The sequence below is a fragment of the Oncorhynchus tshawytscha genome, linkage group LG24, assembly GCF_018296145.1.
Source record: "Oncorhynchus tshawytscha isolate Ot180627B linkage group LG24, Otsh_v2.0, whole genome shotgun sequence".
In the NCBI taxonomy this organism is placed as follows: domain Eukaryota; kingdom Metazoa; phylum Chordata; class Actinopteri; order Salmoniformes; family Salmonidae; genus Oncorhynchus; species Oncorhynchus tshawytscha.
Genome location: NC_056452.1, coordinates 31,204,722 through 31,225,298, shown reverse-complemented (window position 1 = coordinate 31,225,298; position 20,577 = coordinate 31,204,722). Strand labels below are relative to the sequence as shown.

At 48.7% G+C, this 20,577-nt stretch overlaps 1 protein-coding gene across 3 annotated transcripts in view; it reads right to left on the bottom strand.

Annotated features, from left to right (window-relative positions):
- Nucleotides 1-20,577, bottom strand: part of LOC112236561 (protein jagged-1b) — a 114,861-nt gene that overhangs the window by 7,677 nt on the left and 86,607 nt on the right. For all 3 annotated transcript variants that reach the window (XM_042305658.1, XM_042305659.1, XM_042305660.1), the window contains 6 exons: nucleotides 19,567-19,652; nucleotides 17,214-17,327; nucleotides 16,609-16,718; nucleotides 16,134-16,391; nucleotides 8,069-8,200; nucleotides 5,652-5,802 (listed from right to left, as the gene is read on the bottom strand). In XM_042305658.1, coding sequence (XP_042161592.1) covers nucleotides 5,652-5,802; nucleotides 8,069-8,200; nucleotides 16,134-16,391; nucleotides 16,609-16,718; nucleotides 17,214-17,327; nucleotides 19,567-19,652 — 851 coding nt within the window. The remainder of the gene's footprint in view (nucleotides 1-5,651; nucleotides 5,803-8,068; nucleotides 8,201-16,133; nucleotides 16,392-16,608; nucleotides 16,719-17,213; nucleotides 17,328-19,566; nucleotides 19,653-20,577) is intronic.

Genomic DNA, 20,577 nt, shown 5'->3' with positions numbered 1-20,577 from the left:
CACTGAAAGAGAGCCCAGCAGAGAGAGACCGAGACACCGAAAGAGAGCCCAGCAGAGAGAGACCGAGACAGAGAGCAAGAGACCGAGACACAGAAAGAGCCCAGCAGAGAGAGACCGAGACACCGAAAGTGAGCCCAGCAGAGAGAGACCGAGACACCGAAAGAGAGACCAGCAGAGAGAGACCGAGACACCGAAAGAGACCAGCAGAGAGAGAGACCAGCAGAGATAGACCGAGACACCGAAAGAGAGCCCAGCAGAGACAGACCGAGACAGAGAGCAAGAGACCGAGACACCGAAAGAGAGACCAGTCGAGAGACCGAAACACCGAAAGAGAGCTCAGCAGAGAGAGAGAGACCGAGACACCGAAAGAGAGCCCAGCAGAGAGAGAGAGACCGAGACACCGAAAGAGAGCCCAGCAGAGAGAGAGACCAGCAGAGATAGACCGAGACACCGAAAGAGAGCCCAGCAGAGAGAGACCGAGACAGAGAGCAAGAGACCGAGACACCGAAAGAGAGACCAGTCGAGAGAGACCGAAACACCGAAAGAGAGCTCAGCAGAGAGAGAGAGACCGAGACACCGAAAGAGAGCCCAGCAGAGAGACCAGCAGAGATAGACCGAGACACCGAAAGAGAGCCCAGCCGAGAGAGACCGAGACAGAGAGCAAGAGACAGACACCGAAAGAGAGACCAGCAGAGAGAGACCGAGACACTGAAAGAGAGCCCAGCAGAGAGAGAGAGACTGAGACACCGAAAGAGAGCCCAGCAGAGAGAGAGACCGAGACACCGAAAGAGAGACCAGCAGAGAGAGAGACCGAGACACCGAAAGAGAGCCCAGCAGAGAGAGAGACCGAGACACCGAAAGAGAGACCAGCAGAGAGAGAGACCGAGACACCGAAAGAGAGCCCAGCAGAGAGAGAGACCGAGACACCGAAAGAGAGACCAGCAGAGAGAGACCGAGAGCAAGAGACCGAGACACCGAAAGAGAGACCAGCAGAGAGAGAGAGACCGAGACACCGAAAGAGAGACCAGCAGAGAGAGAGAGACCGAGACACCGAAAGAGACCAGCAGACCGAGACCGAGAGCAAGAGACCGAGACACCGAAAGAGAGACCAGCGTGTGTGTGTGTGTGTGTGTGTGTGTGTGTGTGTGGTAGAGGTAGTGTGTGTTTCTCAGCGGCAGCTGTCAGTGGAGGTTTTGTCGAACTAAGACCGTCGCCGAAACAAAGACTGTTCTGCAGAGTTGATCTGCCGAGTTACTCAAGGAAGGACAGAGGAGGGCTTCACATCACTCTCTCCCTTGAGTATCTTACCTGGTTATTTACACATTCTCATATTGCCCTTTTGAAGCTTTGCCAACTGTGTGTGTGTTTTCTATACCTGTTCGCACCTGTCCATGTAGGCTCCCTACAGACGCTCCCCTTGGCTGCAACCTTCTAATGTAGTGTACCCTGCGAGCACAACCCATGTGGCATTATGGGTCTCTGGCAGCGTTTGGAACTCCTGATCTGCAGTCAAGAACGCTGAGTTCATCTCAGCCTAACCTGCACTTCAGTCCCTTGACTTTCTGGCCCTGACAGGGACATGGATCACCCCGGAGAACACTGCTAGTCCAGCTGCTCTCTCTTCATCTGACTATGTTTTCTCTCATAGTCGGAGATGATCTGGTCGTTGCCGGCGGTGGCACAGGGCTACTCATTTCTCCTAAGTGGAGATGTTTTCTTTTCTCTCTCTTTCACCTGTCCGTCTCCTCAGTTGAATTCCATGCTGTCACTGTCACTTGTCCACTCAAGCTTAACATTGTCATCTATCGCCCACCAGGTGTCTTTGGAGAGTTCCACAATGAACTTCACACCTTGATAAGCTCATTTCCTGACGATGGCTCACCTCTCTTCGTACTTGGCGACTTCAACCTCCCGACGTCAATCTTTGATTAATTTCTTTAAAACCACTTTCCCCTCCTTGCCTCTTGACCTTTCCCAGCCCCCCTCCCCCCCCATTCACAAGGCAGGCAATGTGTTTGACTTCATCTTCACTAGAGGCTGTTCTCCTACTAATCTCACTGCAACCTCCCTCCAGGTCTCTGATCACTATTTAGTCTCTGTCTCCCTGATTCTGCCTCGTCGACCCTACTCTCCTCCCTTTCTACATCCTATGACTCGCACTGTCCCCTTTCCCCCCGGCCCGGCCCTCCCCTCCTGCTGCTCCGTGGCTGAGTGACTCATTGTGAGCTTACAGAACAGGGCTGCGGGCAACTGAGCAAAAAAATTGAGGAAAACTAAACTTCTGGAGGTCCTATCATCCTTTCACTCCCCTCTCTACCTTCTGTTTGTTCGCTGCTAAAGCCACTTTCTACTAAATTTCAAGCTTCTGCCTCCTCTCTGTGGACGACTGTCAACCACTCAGCCTATTGAGTCCACTGGTCCCACTCATTCACTCAGCCTATTGAGTCCACTGGTCCCACTCATTCACTCAGCCTATTGAGTCCACTGGTCCCACTCATTCACTCAGCCTATTGAGTCCACTGGTCCCACTCATTCACTCAGCCTATTGAGTCTACTGGTCCCAGTCATTCACTCAGCCTAATGAGTCCACTGGTCCCAGTCATTCACTCAGCCTATTGAGTCCACTGGTCCCACTTATTCACTCAGTCTATTGAGTCCACTGGTCCCACTCAGCCTATTGAGTCCACTGGTTCACTCAGCCTATTGAGTCCACTGGTCCCACTCATTTACTCAGCCTATTGAGTCCACTGGTCCCACTCATTCACTCAGCCTATTGAGTCCACTGGTCCCACTCATTCACTCAGCCTATTGAGTCCACTGGTCCCACTCATTCACTCAGCCTAATAAGTCCACTGGTCCCAGTCATTCACTCAGCCTAATGAGTCCACTGGTCTCATTCACTCAGCCTATTGAATCCACTGGTCCCAGTCATTCACTCAGTCTATTGAGTCCACTGGTCCCACTCATTCACTCAGCCTATTGAGTCCACTGGTCCCACTCAGTCTATTGAGTCCACTGGTCCCACTCATTCACTCAGCCTATTGAGTCCACTGGTCCCACTCATTCACTCAGCCTATTGAGTCCACTGGTCCCACTCATTCACTCAGTCTATTGAGTCCACTGGTCCCACTCATTCACTCAGCCTATTGAGTCCACTGGTCCCACTCATTCACTCAGCCTATTGAGCCCACTCATTCACTCAGCCTATTGAGTCCACTGGTCCCACTCATTCACTCAGCCTATTGAGTCCACTGGTCCTACTCATTCACTCAGCCTATTGAGTCCACTGGTCCCACTCAGTCTATTGAGTCCACTGGTCCCACTCATTCACTCAGCCTATTGAGTCCACTGGTCCCACTCATTCACTCAGCCTATTGAGTCTACTGGTCCCATTCATTCACTCAGCCTATTGAGCTCACTCATTCACTCAGCCTATTGAGTCCACTGGTCCCACTCATTCACTCAGCCTATTGAGTCCACTGGTCCCACTCATTCACTCAGCCTATTGAGTCCACTGGTCCCACTCATTCACTCAGCCTATTGAGTCCACTGGTCCCACTCATTCACTCAGCCTATTGAGTCCACTGGTCCCACTCATTCACTCAGCCTATTGAATCCACTGGTCCCACTCATTCACTCAGCCTATTGAGTCCACTGGTCCCACTCAGCCTATTGAGTCCCCTGGTCCCATTCATTCACTCAGCCAATTGAGTCCACTGACCCTCCCTACCTTCAGGCTATGATCAACCCTACACGAACCCGAGCACTCCGTTCTGCCACCTCAGGTCTCTTGGCCCTCACAACCCTACGGGAGGGCAGCTCCCGGTCAGCCCAACCCAAGCTCTTACGTATCTGTCCTGGTACCTCAATGGTAGAACCAGCTTCCCCCTGAAGCTAGGACAGCAGAGTCCCTGCCCATCTTCCCCCTGAAGCTAGGACATCAGAGTCCCTGTCCATCTTCCCCCTGAAGCTAGGACAGCAGAGTCCCTGCCCATCTTCCCCCTGAAGCTAGGACATCAGAGTCCCTGTCCATCTTCCCCCTGAAGCTAGGATATCAGAGTCCCTGTCCATCTTCCCCCTGAAGCTAGGATATCAGAGTCCCTGCCCATCTTCCCCTGAAGCTAGGACAGCAGAGTCCCTGTCCATCTTCCCCCTGAAGCTAGGACATCAGAGTCCCTGTCCATCTTCCCCCTGAAGCTAGGACATCAGAGTCCCTGCCCATCTTCCCCCTGAAGCTAGGACAGCAGAGTCCCTGCCCATCTTCCCCCTGAAGCTAGGACAGCAGAGTCCCTGCCCATCTTCCCCTGAAGCTAGGACATCAGAGTCCCTGCCCATCTTCCCCCTGAAGCTAGGACATCAGAGTCCCTGCCCATCTTCCCCCTGAAGCTAGGACATCAGAGTCCCTGTCCATCTTCCCCCTGGAGCTAGGACATCAGAGTCCCTGTCCATCTTCCCCCTGAAGCAAGGACATCAGAGTCCCTGTCCATCTTCCCCCTGGAGCGAGGACATCAGAGTCCCTGTCCACCTTCCCCCTGAAGCAAGGACATCAGAGTCCCTGCCCATCTTCCCCCTGAAGCTAGGACAGCAGAGTCCCTGCCCATCTTCCCCCTGAAGCTAGGACAGCAGAGTCCCTGCCCATCTTCCCCCTGAAGCTAGGACAGCAGAGTCCCTGCCCATCTTCCCCCTGAAGCTAGGACAGCAGAGTCCCTGCCCATCTTCCCCCAGCAGAGTCCCTGCCCATGAAGCTAGGACATCAGAGTCCCTGCCCATCTTCCCCCTGAAGCTAGGACATCAGAGTCCCTGCCCATCTTCCCCCTGAAGCTAGGACAACAGAGTCCCTGCCCATCTTCCCCCTGAAGCTAGGACAGCAGAGTCCCTGCCCATCTTCCCCCTGAAGCTAGGACAGCAGATTCCCTGCCCATCTTCTGAAAAACATCTGAAACCCGACCTCTACAAACAGTACCTTAAATTATCCTCCTCCTCACCTCGACCCCCCAAAATAATACAAAATAAACACTTAACCAGCACTTGCACCTGACCCCACCCCACCCTTCTAGCTGACTCTACTGATAGCTACGTTATTGAGGACAGATTTAATTTCTATGTCTGTGATAGCTTGGTGAGACAACCACTTATCTTAAGATGAATGCATTAACTTTAAGTGGCTCTGGATAAGAGCGTCTGCTAAATGACTAGCATGTATGTGTGTGTTTTGTACCTGTCTGGCTGTGTGTGTGTGTGTGTGTGTGTGTGTGTGTGTGTGTGTGTGTGTGTGTGTGTGTGTGTGTGTGTGTGTTTTGTACCTGTCTGGCTGTGTGTGTGTGTGTGTGTGTGTGTGTTTTTGTACCTGTCTGGCTGTGTGTGTGTGTGTGTGTTTTGTACCTGTCTGGCTGTGTGTGTGTGTGTGTGTTTTGTACCTGTCTGGCTGTGTGTGTGTGTGTGTGTGTGTGTGTGTGTGTGTGTGTGTGTGTTTTGTACCTGTCTGGCTGTGTGTGTGTGTGTGTTTTGTACCTGTCTGGCTGTGTGTGTGTGTGTGTTTTGTACCTGTCTGGCTGTGTGTGTGTGTGTGTGTGTGTGTGTGTGTGTGTGTGTGTGTGTGTGTGTGTGTGTGTGTGTGTGTGTGTGTGTGTGTGATAGAGAGTGTATCGTACCCGTCTGGCTTGCGCTAGGCCTCCGCTGCACACGGACCTTGGCGATGGCGCTGATGATGCTGTTATTGCCATGGTGTTTAGACACCAGATCGGCGAGCCTATCTGTTATCTCCTTTATAGGGGATCTGTCCATCGGGTGGGCCTCTGTGTACTGAAGAGAGAGAGAGGGGGGGGTGTTATACTGGTTGGGTATATGTTAGGTCCTTTATAGGTTAGCTGTATCTTCTGTGTACTGATAGAAAAACACTAGGGATGGGCATTTGAAATCATTTCACTACTATTCGAATAATATGATATTTTTTCGGATATCAGGAGAGTCAAAATGCATGTAGATAAATCAAATAAAACGTATAACTTGGACTTTCTGCCTGTGCGACTTGGGTGCCGTTTGCTTACATCATAATATAATTGTGCGCTGCAATGTCACAAAGACAATTTAATTTAGTGAAAGCCATTTCATTGTGAACATTATTTTTTTAATGATTACTCTCGCAAGTATTGGAATAATAACTAATGTCTGTTGGGTTATTGGAGTCACCGTGTCCATCCCTACAACACACAGGGAAAAGTGATTCTGCTTCATCGGGGCCCGTATTCATAATAAGGGGTGCTGATCTAGGCTCAGGTCCACATCGCCATTTAATCTTACTTCATTATGAGCTAAAAAGGCAAACACCTGATTCTAGATCAGCAGGAGACACTTTACGAGGACCAAAGGGGAAAGGTTATTGGAGGTCTTGATATACCGTGTCTTCAGATTTATGTTTATCAGATTAGAATGGTTGTTGTTGTTTTCTGTCTTCAGCGAAACACTACATCTCACAACAGCCAGCGTATCTGTAACTATTATCCGGAGCGCGGTGACAATTAAATAGAACACAAATTGTAAAATCATGCATGACTGTCTACGGCGTAACCAGGCCAGTCCAGTACAGCTCTGCTCCGTGGTGTGAAAAGGCAGATTTATGAAGACTAAGTGAGATCCTTCATGCTTCACTTTGCAGACAGTCGTGGTCAAAAGTTTGGAGAATGACATAAATATTCATTTCCACAAAGTTTGCTGCTTCAGTGTCTTTAGATATTTTTTGTCAGATGTTACTATGGAATACTGAAGTATAATTACAAGCATTTCATAAGTGTCAAAGGCTGTTATTGGCAACAACTTTGACCCAACAGCGTTGACCCTTCTTTTTCAGGACCTCTGCAATCCGCCCTGGCAATTAACTTCTGGGCCACATGCTGACTGATGGCAGCCCATTCTTTGCATAATCAATGTTTGGAGTTTGTCAGAATTTGTGGGTTTCTGTTTGTCCACCTGCCTCTTGAGGATTGACCACAAGTTCTCAATAGGATTAGGATCTGGGGAGTTTCCTGGCCATGGACCCAAAATATTGATGTTTTGTTCCCCGAGCCACTTAGTTATCACTTTTACCTTATGGCTCCATCATGCTGGAAAAGGCATTGTTTGTCACCAAACTGTTCCTGGATGGTTGGGAGAAGTTGCTCTGGGAGGATTTGTTGGTACCATTCTTTATTCATGGCTGTGTGGTACCATTCTTTATTCATGGCTGTGTTCTTAGGCAAAATTGTGAGTGAGCCAACTCCCTTGGCTGAGAAGCAACCCCACACATGAATGGTCTCAGGATGCTTTACTGTTGGCATGACACAGGGCTGATGGTAGCGCTCACCTTGTCTTCTCCGGACAAGCTTTTTTCCAGATGCCCCAAACAATCGGAAAGGGGATTCATCAGAGAAAAAGGACTTTACCCCAGTCCTCAGCAGTCCAATGCCTGTACCTTTTGCAGGATATCAGTCTGTCCCTGAGGTTTTTCCTGGAGAAAAGTGTGGTTGATTTAGGTGCAATCTTACTGGCAGCAATATCCTTGCCTGTGAAGCCCTTTTTGTGCAAAGCAATGATGACGGCACATGTTTCCGTGCAGGTAACCATGGTTGACAGAGGAAGAACAATGATTCCAAGCACCACCCTCCTTTTGAAGCTTCCAGTCTGTTATTCAAACTCAATCAGCATGACAGAGTGATCTCCAGCCTTGTCCTCGTCAACACTCACACCTGTGTTAACGAGAGAATCACTGACATGATGTTAGCTGGTCCTTTTGTGGCAGGGCTGAAATGCAGTGGAAATGTTTTTGGGGGATTCAGTTTATTTGCATGGCAAAGAGGGACTTTGCATTTCATCTGATCACTCTTCGTAACATTCTGGAGTATATGCAAATTGCCATCATATAAACTGAGGCAGCAGACTTGGTGAAAATTAATATTTGTGTCATTCTCAAAACTTTTGGCCACGACTGTACATTCTTATTTTCCTTACAGTCCACAGAAATATGTATTTTTGCTTTTAACCCCAAGACACACACACACACACACACACACACAGGTGACAAGATGTGACTTACGATGCTGAGATGGATCTCGTTGCTGGCGGAGGTCGAAGGGTCACAGGTTATGGAAACAGAATACTCAGAGGACACATTATTCAGCACATAGAGTTGTCTCAGCTGCTTACACACTGCCTCGATACTCAGACCCTGGAGAGAGAGAGGAGAGAGAAAGTTACACACTGCCTCAATACGCAGACGAGAGAGAAATTACACACTGGACAGAGGAGGTAGAGATAGAGAGGGACAGTCTACCTGAACAGAGCAATACTCAAATCATCAGTCATCAAAGTCAAAGGAACTGAATAACATTAAGAAATGCTACAGATGAAAGGAAAGTAGTGTGGAAATCTACCAAAAACAATTAGGCAACAACACATTCAATCCCTTTTAGACAACTTCCTGGACAAAACATTTCACTGTAATAGTGAAGTTGTAAACTTGCCATTAGAAAACAAACAGGGAAACTGAAAGGTCAAATGTACTATCTAACCTAGAGATTTCAAGCAGACAACTTAAGAAAATGAACAACAATGACAAATGGTTTGATGGAGAACGTCAAAACCTAAGAGAAATGGAGAAACCTATCCAACCACAAACATAGAGACCCAGGACACCTGAGCCTACGACTTCACTATGGTGAATCAAACATAGAGACCCAGGAAACCTGAGCCTACGACTTCACTATGGTGAATCAAACATAGAGACCCAGGAAACCTGAGCCTACGACTTCACTATGGTGAATCAAACATAGAGACCCAGGAAACCTGAGCCTACGACTTCACTATGGTGAATCAAACATAGAGACCCAGGACACCTGAGCCTACGACTTCACTATGGTGAATCAAACATAGAGGCCCAGGACACCTGAGCCTACGACTTCACTATGGTGAATCAAACATAGAGACCCAGGAAACCTGAGCCTACGACTTCACTATGGTGAATCAAACATAGAGACCCAGGAAACCTGAGCCTACGACTTCACTATGGTGAATCAAACATAGAGACCCAGGAAACCTGAGCCTACGACTTCACTATGGTGAATCAAACATAGAGACCCAGGAAACCTGAGCCTACGACTTCACTATGGTGAATCAAACATAGAGACCCAGGAAACCTGAGCCTACGACTTCACTATGGTGAATCAAACATAGAGACCCAGGAAACCTGAGCCTACGACTTCACTATGGTGAATCAAACATAGAGACCCAGGAAACCTGAGCCTACGACTTCACTATGGTGAATCAAACATAGAGACCCAGGAAACCTGAGCCTACGACTTCACTATGGTGAATCAAACATAGAGGCCCAGGACACCTGAGCCTACGACTTCACTATGGTGAATCAAACATAGAGACCCAGGAAACCTGAGCCTACGACTTCACTATGGTGAATCAAACATAGAGACCCAGGAAACCTGAGCCTACGACTTCACTATGGTGAATCACTACAATACAGAACTATGGAAAAAGGAACAGCATGTCAGAAATCAGCTCAAATGAATTTGAAGAATCCACTTCTGTGAAAATTGGAAAAACACTAAACAAACATGAAGAGTTATCTATCCAAAATGGAGATGTGTGGATAAACTTCTCCAGTGTTTTTGCATTGAACAAGCCTGGGAAACAGTGTTATAACCCTTTACAATGAAGATCTGTGAAGTTATTTGGATTTTTACCAATTATCTTTGAAAGACAGGGTCCTGAAAAAAGGACGTTTAGTTTTTTTCTGAGTTTAGGAACATCTCAAGGATGATCAATGGAAACAGGATGCACCTGAGCTCAATTTCGAATCTCATAGCAAAGGGTCTGAATATTTTTTTTTAATACATTTCGCAAACATTTCTAAAAACCTGTTTTCGATTTGTCATTATCAAAATGAACTTTATTTGTCACAAGTGTAACATGAAATGCTTACTTAACCAACAGTAAAGTTCAAGAAGAGTTAAGAAAATATTTACAAAGTAGACTAAAACAAAAAGTAACAATACAAAAGTAACAATAGGAATAACAAAAATGAGGCTCTATACAGGGTATTACGGTACAGAGTCAGTGTGGAGGCTATATACAGGGGGTACCGGTACAGAGTCAATGTGGAGGCTATATACAGGGTGTTACGGTACAGAGTCAATGTGGAGGCTATATACAGGGGGTACCGGTACAGAGTCAATGTGGAGGCTATATACAGGGTATTACGGTACAGAGTCAATGTGGAGGCTATATACAGGGTGTTACGGTACAGAGTCAATGTGGAGGCTATATACAGGGTATTAGGGTACAGAGTCAATGTGGAGGCTATATACAGGGTATTACGGTACAGAGTCAATGTGGAGACTATATACAGGGTGTTACGGTACAGAGTCAATGTGGAGACTATATACAGGGTATTACGGTACAGAGTCAATGTGGAGGCTATATACAGGGTGTTATGGTACAGAGTCAATGTGGAGGCTATATACAGGGGGTACCGGTACAGAGTCAATGTGGAGAATATATACAGGGGGTACCGGTACAGAGTCAATGTGGAGGCTATATACAGGGTGTTACGGTACAGAGTCAATGTTGTGGCTATATACAGGGGGTACCGGTACTTAGTCCATGTGGAGGCTATATACAGGGGGAACCGGTACCGAGTCAATGTGCAGGGGTACAGGTGGGGTATTGTGTGTAGATTGATGAGGAACATTTATTTAATCCATTGTAGAATAAGGTTGTAACGTAACAAAATGTGGAAAAAGGGGAAGGGATCTGAATACTTCCCAGAATACACTGTAGGTAGAGTAACTAGGAAACAGGATAGATAATAAACAGTAGCAGCAGTGTATGTGATGACTCAAGAGTTGGTACAAAAGGGTCAATGCAGGTAGTTTAAATAGGTAACCAATTGGTACCCGGACTAACTATTTATCAGTCTAATGGCTTGGAGGTAGAAGCTGTTCAGGTTCTGTTGGTTCCAGACTTGGTTCAGCAGTGTGGCTCACCGTAGCAGAGAGAACAGTCTAGGACCTGGGTGGTTGGAGTCTTTGATCATTTTTTAGGGCTTTCCTCTGACACCGCCTGGGTATAGAGGTTTTATGGGTGTTCTTCATCTGAAGCCCAAGCTACATCATCCATAACAGCTGTCAAGAGACTGAGTTAATACTGTGGCCGCAATGTAGGATTATTGTGAGATGAATGTCAGAACACACACACAGAGGAGATCATGTGAATCTAAGCTGCAACAGGACGGCTGGCGACTCCATCAGAACAAAGCCTCATCACTCTGCAGTTGCCTAACAAGCGTGACAGCTTTAGCTTCAGACAGTGACAGTGTTCTGCGGTCCCCGTCTCTCCTCATCCTCAACGAATGGTTTAGCAGAGAAAAACCTTTTCTGAAGGAAATCTGGCACCATCCCTACGGTGAAGCATGGTGGTGGCAGCGTCATGCTCTGGGGATGTTTTTCAGTGGCAGGGACTGGAGGACTAGTCAGGTTCGAGGGAAAAGTGAACAGAGAGATCCTTGATGAAAACCTGCTCCAGAGCGCTCAGGACCTCAGACTGGGGCGAAGGTTCACCTTCCAACAGGACAACAACCCTAAGCACACAGCCAATACAACACAGGAGTGTCTTCGGGGCAAGTCTCTGAATGTCCTTGAGTGGCCCAGTCAGAGCCTGGACTTGAACCCGATCTAACATCTCTGGAGAGACCTGAAAATAGCTGTGCAGCGACGCTCCCCATCCAACCTGACAGAGCTTGAGAGGATCTGCAGAGAAGAATGGGAGAAACTCCACAAATACAGGTGTGTCAAGCTTATAGCGTCATACCCAAGAAGACCAGAGGCTGTAATTGCTGCCAAAGGTGCTTCAACAAAGTACTGATTAAAGGGTCTGAATACTTAGATGATATGTCTTAAAAAAACAAAATTATTTGTCATTATGGGGTTATTGTGACGTCGTTATGGGGTTATTGTGACGTCGTTATGGGGTTATTGTGACGTCGTTATGGGGTTATTGTGACGTCGTTATGGGGTTATTGTGACGTCGTTATGGGGTTATTGTGACGTCGTTATGGGGTTATTGTGACGTCGTTATGGGGTTATTGTGACGTCGTTATGGGGTTATTGTGACGTCGTTATGGGGTTATTGTGACGTCGTTATGGGGGTTATTGTGACGTCGTTATGGGGTTATTGTGACGTCGTTATGGGGTTATTGTGACGTCGTTATGGGGTTATTGTGACGTCGTTATGGGGTTATTGTGACGTCGTTATGGGGTTATTGTGACGTCGTTATGGGGTTATTGTGACGTCGTTATGGGGTTATTGTGACGTCGTTATGGGGTTATTGTGACGTCGTTATGGGGTTATTGTGACGTCGTTATGGGGTTATTGTGACGTCGTTATGGGGTTATTGTGACGTCGTTATGGGGTTATTGTGACGTCGTTATGGGGTTATTGTGACGTCGTTATGGGGTTATTGTGACGTCGTTATGGGGTTATTGTGACGTCGTTATGGGGTTATTGTGACGTCGTTATGGGGTTATTGTGACGTCGTTATGGGGTTATTGTGACGTCGTTATGGGGTTATTGTGACGTCGTTATGGGGTTATTGTGACGTCGTTATGGGGTTATTGTGACGTCGTTATGGGGTTATTGTGACGTCGTTATGGGGTTATTGTGACGTCGTTATGGGGTTATTGTGACGTCGTTATGGGGTTATTGTGACGTCGTTATGGGGTTATTGTGACGTCGTTATGGGGTTATTGTGACGTCGTTATGGGGTTATTGTGACGTCGTTATGGGGTTATTGTGACGTCGTTATGGGGTTATTGTGACGTCGTTATGGGGTTATTGTGACGTCGTTATGGGGTTATTGTGACGCCGTTATGGGGTTATTGTGACGTCGTTATGGGGTTATTGTGACGTCGTTATGGGGTTATTGTGACGCCGTTATGGGGTTATTGTGACGCGTTATGGGGTTATTGTGACGTCGTTATGGGGTTATTGTGACGTCGTTATGGGGTTATTGTGACGTCGTTATGGGGTTATTGTGACGCGTTATGGGGTTATTGTGACGTCGTTATGGGGTTATTGTGACGTCGTTATGGGGTTATTGTGACGTCGTTATGGGGTTATTGTGACGTCGTTATGGGGTTATTGTGACGTCGTTATGGGGTTATTGTGACGTCGTTATGGGGTTATTGTGACGTCGTTATGGGGTTATTGTGACGTCGTTATGGGGTTATTGTGATGTCGTTATGGGGTTATTGTGACGTCGTTATGGGGTTATTGTGACGTCGTTATGGGGTTATTGTGACGTCGTTATGGGGTTATTGTGACGTCGTTATGGGGTTATTGTGACGTCGTTATGGGGTTATTGTGACGTCGTTATGGGGTTATTGTGTGTAGATGAGGAAAAAACAAACAATTTAATCCATTTTAGAAAAAGCCTTTCACATAAAATGTGGAAAAAGTCACTGTATATGTACAGTATCGACCTCAATGACCTCGTACCCCTGCACATCGATTCAGTACTGGTACCCCGTGTTTATCGACCTCAATGACCTCGTACCCCTGCACATCGATTCAGTACTGGTACCCCGTGTTTATCGACCTCAATGACCTCGTACTCCTGCACATCGATTCAGTACTGGTACCCCGTGTTTATCGACCTCAATGACCTCGTACCCCTGCACATCGATTCAGTACTGGTACCCCGTGTTTATCGACCTCAATGACCTCGTACCCCTGCACATCGATTCAGTACTGGTACCCCGTGTTTATCGACCTCAATGACCTCGTACCCCTGCACATCGATTCAGTACTGGTACCCCGTGTTTATCGACCTCAATGACCTCGTACCCCTGCACATCGATTCAGTACTGGTACCCCGTGTTTATCGACCTCAATGACCTCGTACCCCTGCACATCGATTCAGTACTGGTACCCCGTGTTTATCGACCTCAATGACCTCGTACCCCTGCACATCGATTCAGTACTGGTACCCCGTGTTTATCGACCTCAATGACCTCGTACCCCTGCACATCGATTCAGTACTGGTACCCCGTGTTTATCGACCTCAATGACCTCGTACCCCTGCACATCGATTCAGTACTGGTATCCCGTGTTTATCGACCTCAATGACCTCGTACCCCTGCACATCGATTCAGTACTGGTACCTCGTGTTTATCGACCTCAATGACCTCGTACCCCTGCACATCGATTCAGTACTGGTACCCCGTGTTTATCGACCTCAATGACCTCGTACCCTGCACATCGATTCAGTACTGGTACCCCGTGTTTATCGACCTCAATGACCTCGTACCCCTGCACATCGATTCAGTACTGGTACCCCGTGTTTATCGACCTCAATGACCTCGTACCCCTGCACATCGATTCAGTACTGGTACCCCGTGTTTATCGACCTCAATGACCTCGTACCCCTGCACATCGATTCAGTACTGGTACCCCGTGTTTATCGACCTCAATGACCTCGTACCCCTGCACATCGATTCAGTACTGGTACCCCGTGTTTATCGACCTCAATGACCTCGTACCCCTGCACATCGATTCAGTACTGGTACCCCGTGTTTATCGACCTCAATGACCTCGTACCCCTGCACATCGATTCAGTACTGGTACCCCGTGTTTATCGACCTCAATGACCTCGTACTCCTGCACATCGATTCAGTACTGGTATCCCGTGTTTATCGACCTCAATGACCTCGTACCCCTGCACATCGATTCAGTACTGGTACCCCGTGTTTATCGACCTCAATGACCTCGTACCCCTGCACATCGATTCAGTACTGGTACCCCGTGTTTATCGACCTCAATGACCTCGTACCCCTGCACATCGATTCAGTACTGGTACCCCGTGTTTATCGACCTCAATGACCTCGTACCCCTGCACATCGATTCAGTACTGGTACCCCGTGTTTATCGACCTCAATGACCTCGTACCCCTGCACATCGATTCAGTACTGGTACCCCGTGTTTATCGACCTCAATGACCTCGTACCCCTGCACATCGATTCAGTACTGGTACCCCGTGTTTATCGACCTCAATGACCTCGTACCCCTGCACATCGATTCAGTACTGGTACCCCGTGTTTATCGACCTCAATGACCTCGTACCCCTGCACATCGATTCAGTACTGGTACCCCGTGTTTATCGACCTCAATGACCTCGTACCCCTGCACATCGATTCAGTACTGGTATCCCGTGTTTATCGACCTCAATGACCTCGTACCCCTGCACATCGATTCAGTACTGGTACCCTGTGTTTATCGACCTCAATGACCTCGTACCCCTGCACATCGATTCAGTACTGGTACCCTGTGTTTATCGACCTCAATGACCTCGTGCCCCTGCACATCGATTCAGTACTGGTACCCCGTGTTTATCGACCTCAATGACCTCGTATCCCTGCACATCGATTCAGTACTGGTACCCCGTGTTTATAGTCAAGTTATTGTTACTCATTGTGTATTTATTCCTTGTGATATTATTTTTTCTACATTGTTGGGAAGGGCCCGTAAGCATTTCACTGTTACCCTACACCTGTTGTTAACAAAGCATGTGACAAATAAAATGTGATCTGATTTGGATGGAAACAGCACAGGGACACAAAATGAGAAAGTCCCCTTTTCTCGTCCCTATAACGGGAACTGACTGAACCTATCAAGAGCAAGTTGGAGTTGGACTGGAAAACATTCCCTAACCGGTCGGGAGCTGGTTTAGCTCGGAGCGAGGTGTGTGTTTGTTCAGAACCCGATCTGTCACAGTTGGCTGTGTTTACACAGGCAGCGTAATTTTGATATTGTCTTGACCAATCAGATCATCTTTTTTGCTGATATTTGGCCAAAAGATCAGAATTGGGCTGCCTGTGTAAACGCAGCCATATTGAGTTAGAGAGTGACAGAGGAGCCGAGAGGCGCAGGGCCAAGAGGCGCAGGGCCGAGAGGCGCAGGGCCGAGAGCGCAGGGCCGAGAGCAGAGGGCTGAGCAGCCGGGCGGTGGAGGACAGGTAAGACACTGCGTAGTGCACTATATGGAATAGGGGTGTGAGTTGAACAGTAGAAGAGGAGGGAGAAGGACCGACTCACCCTGGGCATGGTCTCCTTGGTGAACGTAAACGTGATGTTGGAACAGCTGTTGTCGTGGTAACCGGAGCTGGGGTGACATTTGGTGGTTGGTGGGGAGGAGGGGAGGCACTCCCCAAGATTCAGACACGGTCGGACAAAACACTGCTCCTCCCTGATTGGTACACAGCTCTGACCAGACCGACACCCGGCTCCGCCACCTCCGCTGCCTCGACCTTTGACCCCACCGCTGACCCGGCACGACTTAGGACCACACCACATCTGGAAAACAACGAGACAAAATACCCAATCAAGGTCCACACAATAAGACTCAAAAATCTACCTGGGTTCAAGTAGTATTTATTTGATTTCAAATAGTTTCAGCGTCAGATAGGCAGGTTGCACTTTTGTGACTATTCTATTGGTTCCATTGCACGAGGTAAGGTTCTTCGAGAGAAAACCCAGGTCGATAAAAGGTAAGAGAGTAGTTCGTACGTACCCTGGTACACACCACCTTCCCATTAAAACACTGACAGGTGTTGCAGTCCTCATCCCACTTAGCTCCTTCAGGGGTCAGACGACCGTTCACCGAGCACGGCCTCTGTGTCACTGAAACACAAGGACATAAAACAATCACAACGATGAAGGCTCTCCAGACTGACTGAGTTAACCAGCCTAACTGGCTGACTGAGTTAACCAGCCTACCTGACTGACTGACTGAGTTAACCAGCCTACCTTCCAGACTGACTGTGTTAACCAGCCTACCTTCCAGACTGACTGAGTTAACCAGCCTACCTTCCAGACTGACTGAGTTAACCAGCCTACCTTCCAGACTGACTGAGTTAACCAGCCTACCTTCCAGACTGACTGAGTTAACCAGCCTACCTTCCAGACTGACTGAGTTAACCAGCCTACCTTCCAGACTGACTGTGTTAACCAGCCTACCTTCCAGACTGACTGAGTTAACCAGCCTACCTTCCAGACTGACTGTGTTAACCAGCCTACCTTCCAGACTGACTGAGTTAACCAGCCTACCTTCCAGACTGACTGTGTTAACCAGCCTACCTTCTGTCTTGGGGACACAGGCAGCCTGTGTTAACCTACCTTCCTGACAGCGTGGTCCAGCTCTGTCTTGGGGACACAGGCAGCGATAGCCATTGATCTCATCAATACAGCTGGAACCAAAGATACAGGGAGAAGACTGGCACTCGTTGATATCTAAAACACACACAGGAGAGAATAAAACAGGGGTCAGGAACACTCTCGTTATGATCAACAAAGACAGTTCGATTTGTGAGCCGACTTCTCAAACCACAGCACAGTCACCAACAGACCAGCAAACAGTCACCAACAGACCAGCAAACAGTCACCAACAGACCAGCAAACAGTCACCAACAGACCAGCAAACAGTCACCAACAGACCAGCAAACAGTCACCAACAGACCAGCAAACAGTCACCAACAGACCAGCAAACAGTCACCAACAGACCAGCAAACAGTCACCAACAGACCAGCAAACAGTCACCAACAGACCAGCAAACAGTCACCAACAGACCAGCAAACAGTCACCAACAGACCAGCAAACAGTCACCAACAGACTAGCAAACAGTCACCAACAGACTAGCAAACCGTCTCTAAATCAGCCCAGATGTATTATCAATCTCCCCTCCTCCTCCACCAGACCCAGGATCTCCCTCCCTCCTCCTCCACCAGACCCAGGATCTCCCCTCCTCCTCCTCCACCACCAGACCCAGGATCTCCCCTCCTCCTCCTCCACCACCAGACCCAGGATCTCCCCTCCTCCACCAGACCCAGGATCTCCCCTCCTCCACCAGACCCAGGATCTCCCCTCCTCCTCCTCCTCCTCCTCCTCCACCAGACCCAGGATCTCCCTCTACATTAGAGCCATGATCATTAGCAGCATGTAGAGAGCTGCAGGCTGGACCTGCAGAACAAAGCCTTGTGAACAGACAGGAGGAATGTAGAAACCATCTGAAAGCCTTTCAGAGGGAAAACAATCTGAGTAATCACGGTCAGAGAGCACCGCTATGTGTGGGTGTGTGTAAAACAACACTGATTGGTTGATTAGCTGTTGGCCTCGTAAGCCAGTCTGCCCCAGTGTGTGTGTGTGTGTAATCCAGAGCCCAACAGTGACAGTGACAGGGCCAAGGCCAAGATCGAGGCTGGCCCGGTGAGGCCGGAAATGGCCCGATGCCCAAAGCTCCGATAATTAGCCGGCTAGACTGTCCCCACTCCTCATCCCCGGGGGAGAGAGGCAGGGGTGGGAGAGGGTGAGGCAGGGTGAAGAGGGGTGAGGGAAGATGGGTGAGGCAGGGGTGGGAGAGAGTGAGGGAAGATGGGTGAGGCAGGGTGAAGAGGGGTGAGGGAAGATGGGTGAGGCAGGGGTGGGAGAGAGTGAGGGTGAGGCAGGGTGAAGAGGGGTGAGGGAAGATGGGTGAGGCAGGGGTGGGAGAGAGAGGGTGAGGCAGGGTGAAGAGGGGTGAGGGAAGATGGGTGAGGCAGGGTGGGAGAGAGTGAGTGTGAGGCAGGGTGAAGAGGGGTGAGGGAAGATGGGTGAGGCAGGGGTGGGAGAGAGTGAGGGAAGATGGGTGAGGCAGGGTGAAGAGGGGTGAGGCAGGGTGAAGAGGGAAGATGGGTGAGGCAGGGTGAAGAGGGGTGAGGGGAGATGGGTGAGGCAGGGTGAAGAGGGAAGATGGGTGAGGCAGGGTGAAGATGGGTGAGGCAGGGTGAAGAGGGAAGATGGGTGAGGCAGGGTGAAGAGGGGTGAGGGGAGATGGGTGAGGCAGGGTGAAGAGGGGTGAGGCAGGGTGAAGAGGGGTGAGGCAGGGTGAAGAGGGAAGATGGGTGAGGCAGGGTGAAGATGGGTGAGGCAGGGTGAAGAGGGAAGATGGGTGAGGCAGGGTGAAGAGGGGTGAAGGAAGATGGGTGAGGCAGGGGAGAGAGAGGATGGGTGAGGCAGGGTGAAGAGGGAAGATGGGTGAGGCAGGGTGAAGAGGGGTGAGGCAGGGTGAAGAGGGAAGATGGGTGAGGCAGGGTGAAGATGGGTGAGGCAGGGTGAAGAGGGAAGATGGGTGAGGCAGGGTGAAGAGGGGTGAGGGGAGATGGGTGAGGCAGGGTGAAGAGGGGTGAAGGAAGATGGGTGAGGCAGGGGAGAGAGAGGATGGGTGAGGCAGGGTGAAGAGGGAAGATGGGTGAGGCAGGGTGAAGATGGGTGAGGCAGGGTGAAGAGGGAAGATGGGTGAGGCAGGGTGAAGGAAGATGGGTGAGGCAGGGGAGAGAGAGGATGGGTGAGGCAGGGTGAAGAGGGGTGAGGCAGGGTGAAGAGGGAAGATGGGTGAGGCAGGGTGAAGAGGGAAGATGGGTGAGGCAGGGTGAAGAGGGGCGAGGGAAGATGGGTGAGGCAGGGGAGAGAGAGTATAGGTAGTGTCAATACGTACTGATCCTGCAGTCTGGCCCAGCGAAGCCTGGAGCACATTCACATCGATACCAGTTATCACCATCTACACAGGTCCCACTGTTATAACTAGAGAGAGAGAATGAGTCAGTTATTCACATCTATACCAGTCATCACCATCTACACTGTTATAACTAGAGAGGAGAGAGAGAGAGGGGTCAGTTATTCACATCTATACCAGTTATCACCATCTACACAGGTCCCACTGTTATAACTAGAGAGAGAGAGGTCAGTTATTCACATCTATACCAGTCATCACCATCTACACTGTTATAACTAGAGAGAGAGAATGAGGTCAGTTATTCACATCTATACCAGTCATCACCATCTACACTGTTATAACTAGAGAGAGAGAATGAGGTCAGTTATTCACATCTACACTGTTATAACTAGAGAGAGAGAATGAGTCAGTTATTCACATCTATACCAGTCATCACCATCTACACTGTTATAACTAGAGAGGAGAGAGAGAGAGGGGTCAGTTATTCACATCTACACTGTTATAACTAGAGAGAGAGAGAGAGAATGAGGTCAGTTATTCACATCTATACCAGTTATCACCATCTACACTGTTATAACTAGAGAGAGAGAATGAGGTCAGTTATTCACATCTATACCAGTCATCACCATCTACACTGTTATAACTAGAGAGGAGAGAGAGAGAGGGGTCAGTTATTCACATCTACACTGTTATAACTAGAGAGGAGAGAGAGGGGTCAGTTATCACCATCTATACCAGTTATCACATCTACACTGTTATAACTAGAGAGGAGAGAGAGAGAGGGGTCAGTTATTCACATCTACACTGTTATAACTAGAGAGGAGAGAGAGAGGGGTCAGTTATTCACATCTACACTGTTATAACTAGAGAGGAGAGAGAGAGGGGTCAGTTATTCACATCTACACTGTTATAACTAGAGAAGAGAGAGAGAATGAGGTCAGTTATCACCATCTACGTCCCACTGTCAGTTTCAGTTCAACATTTAAGTCAGTC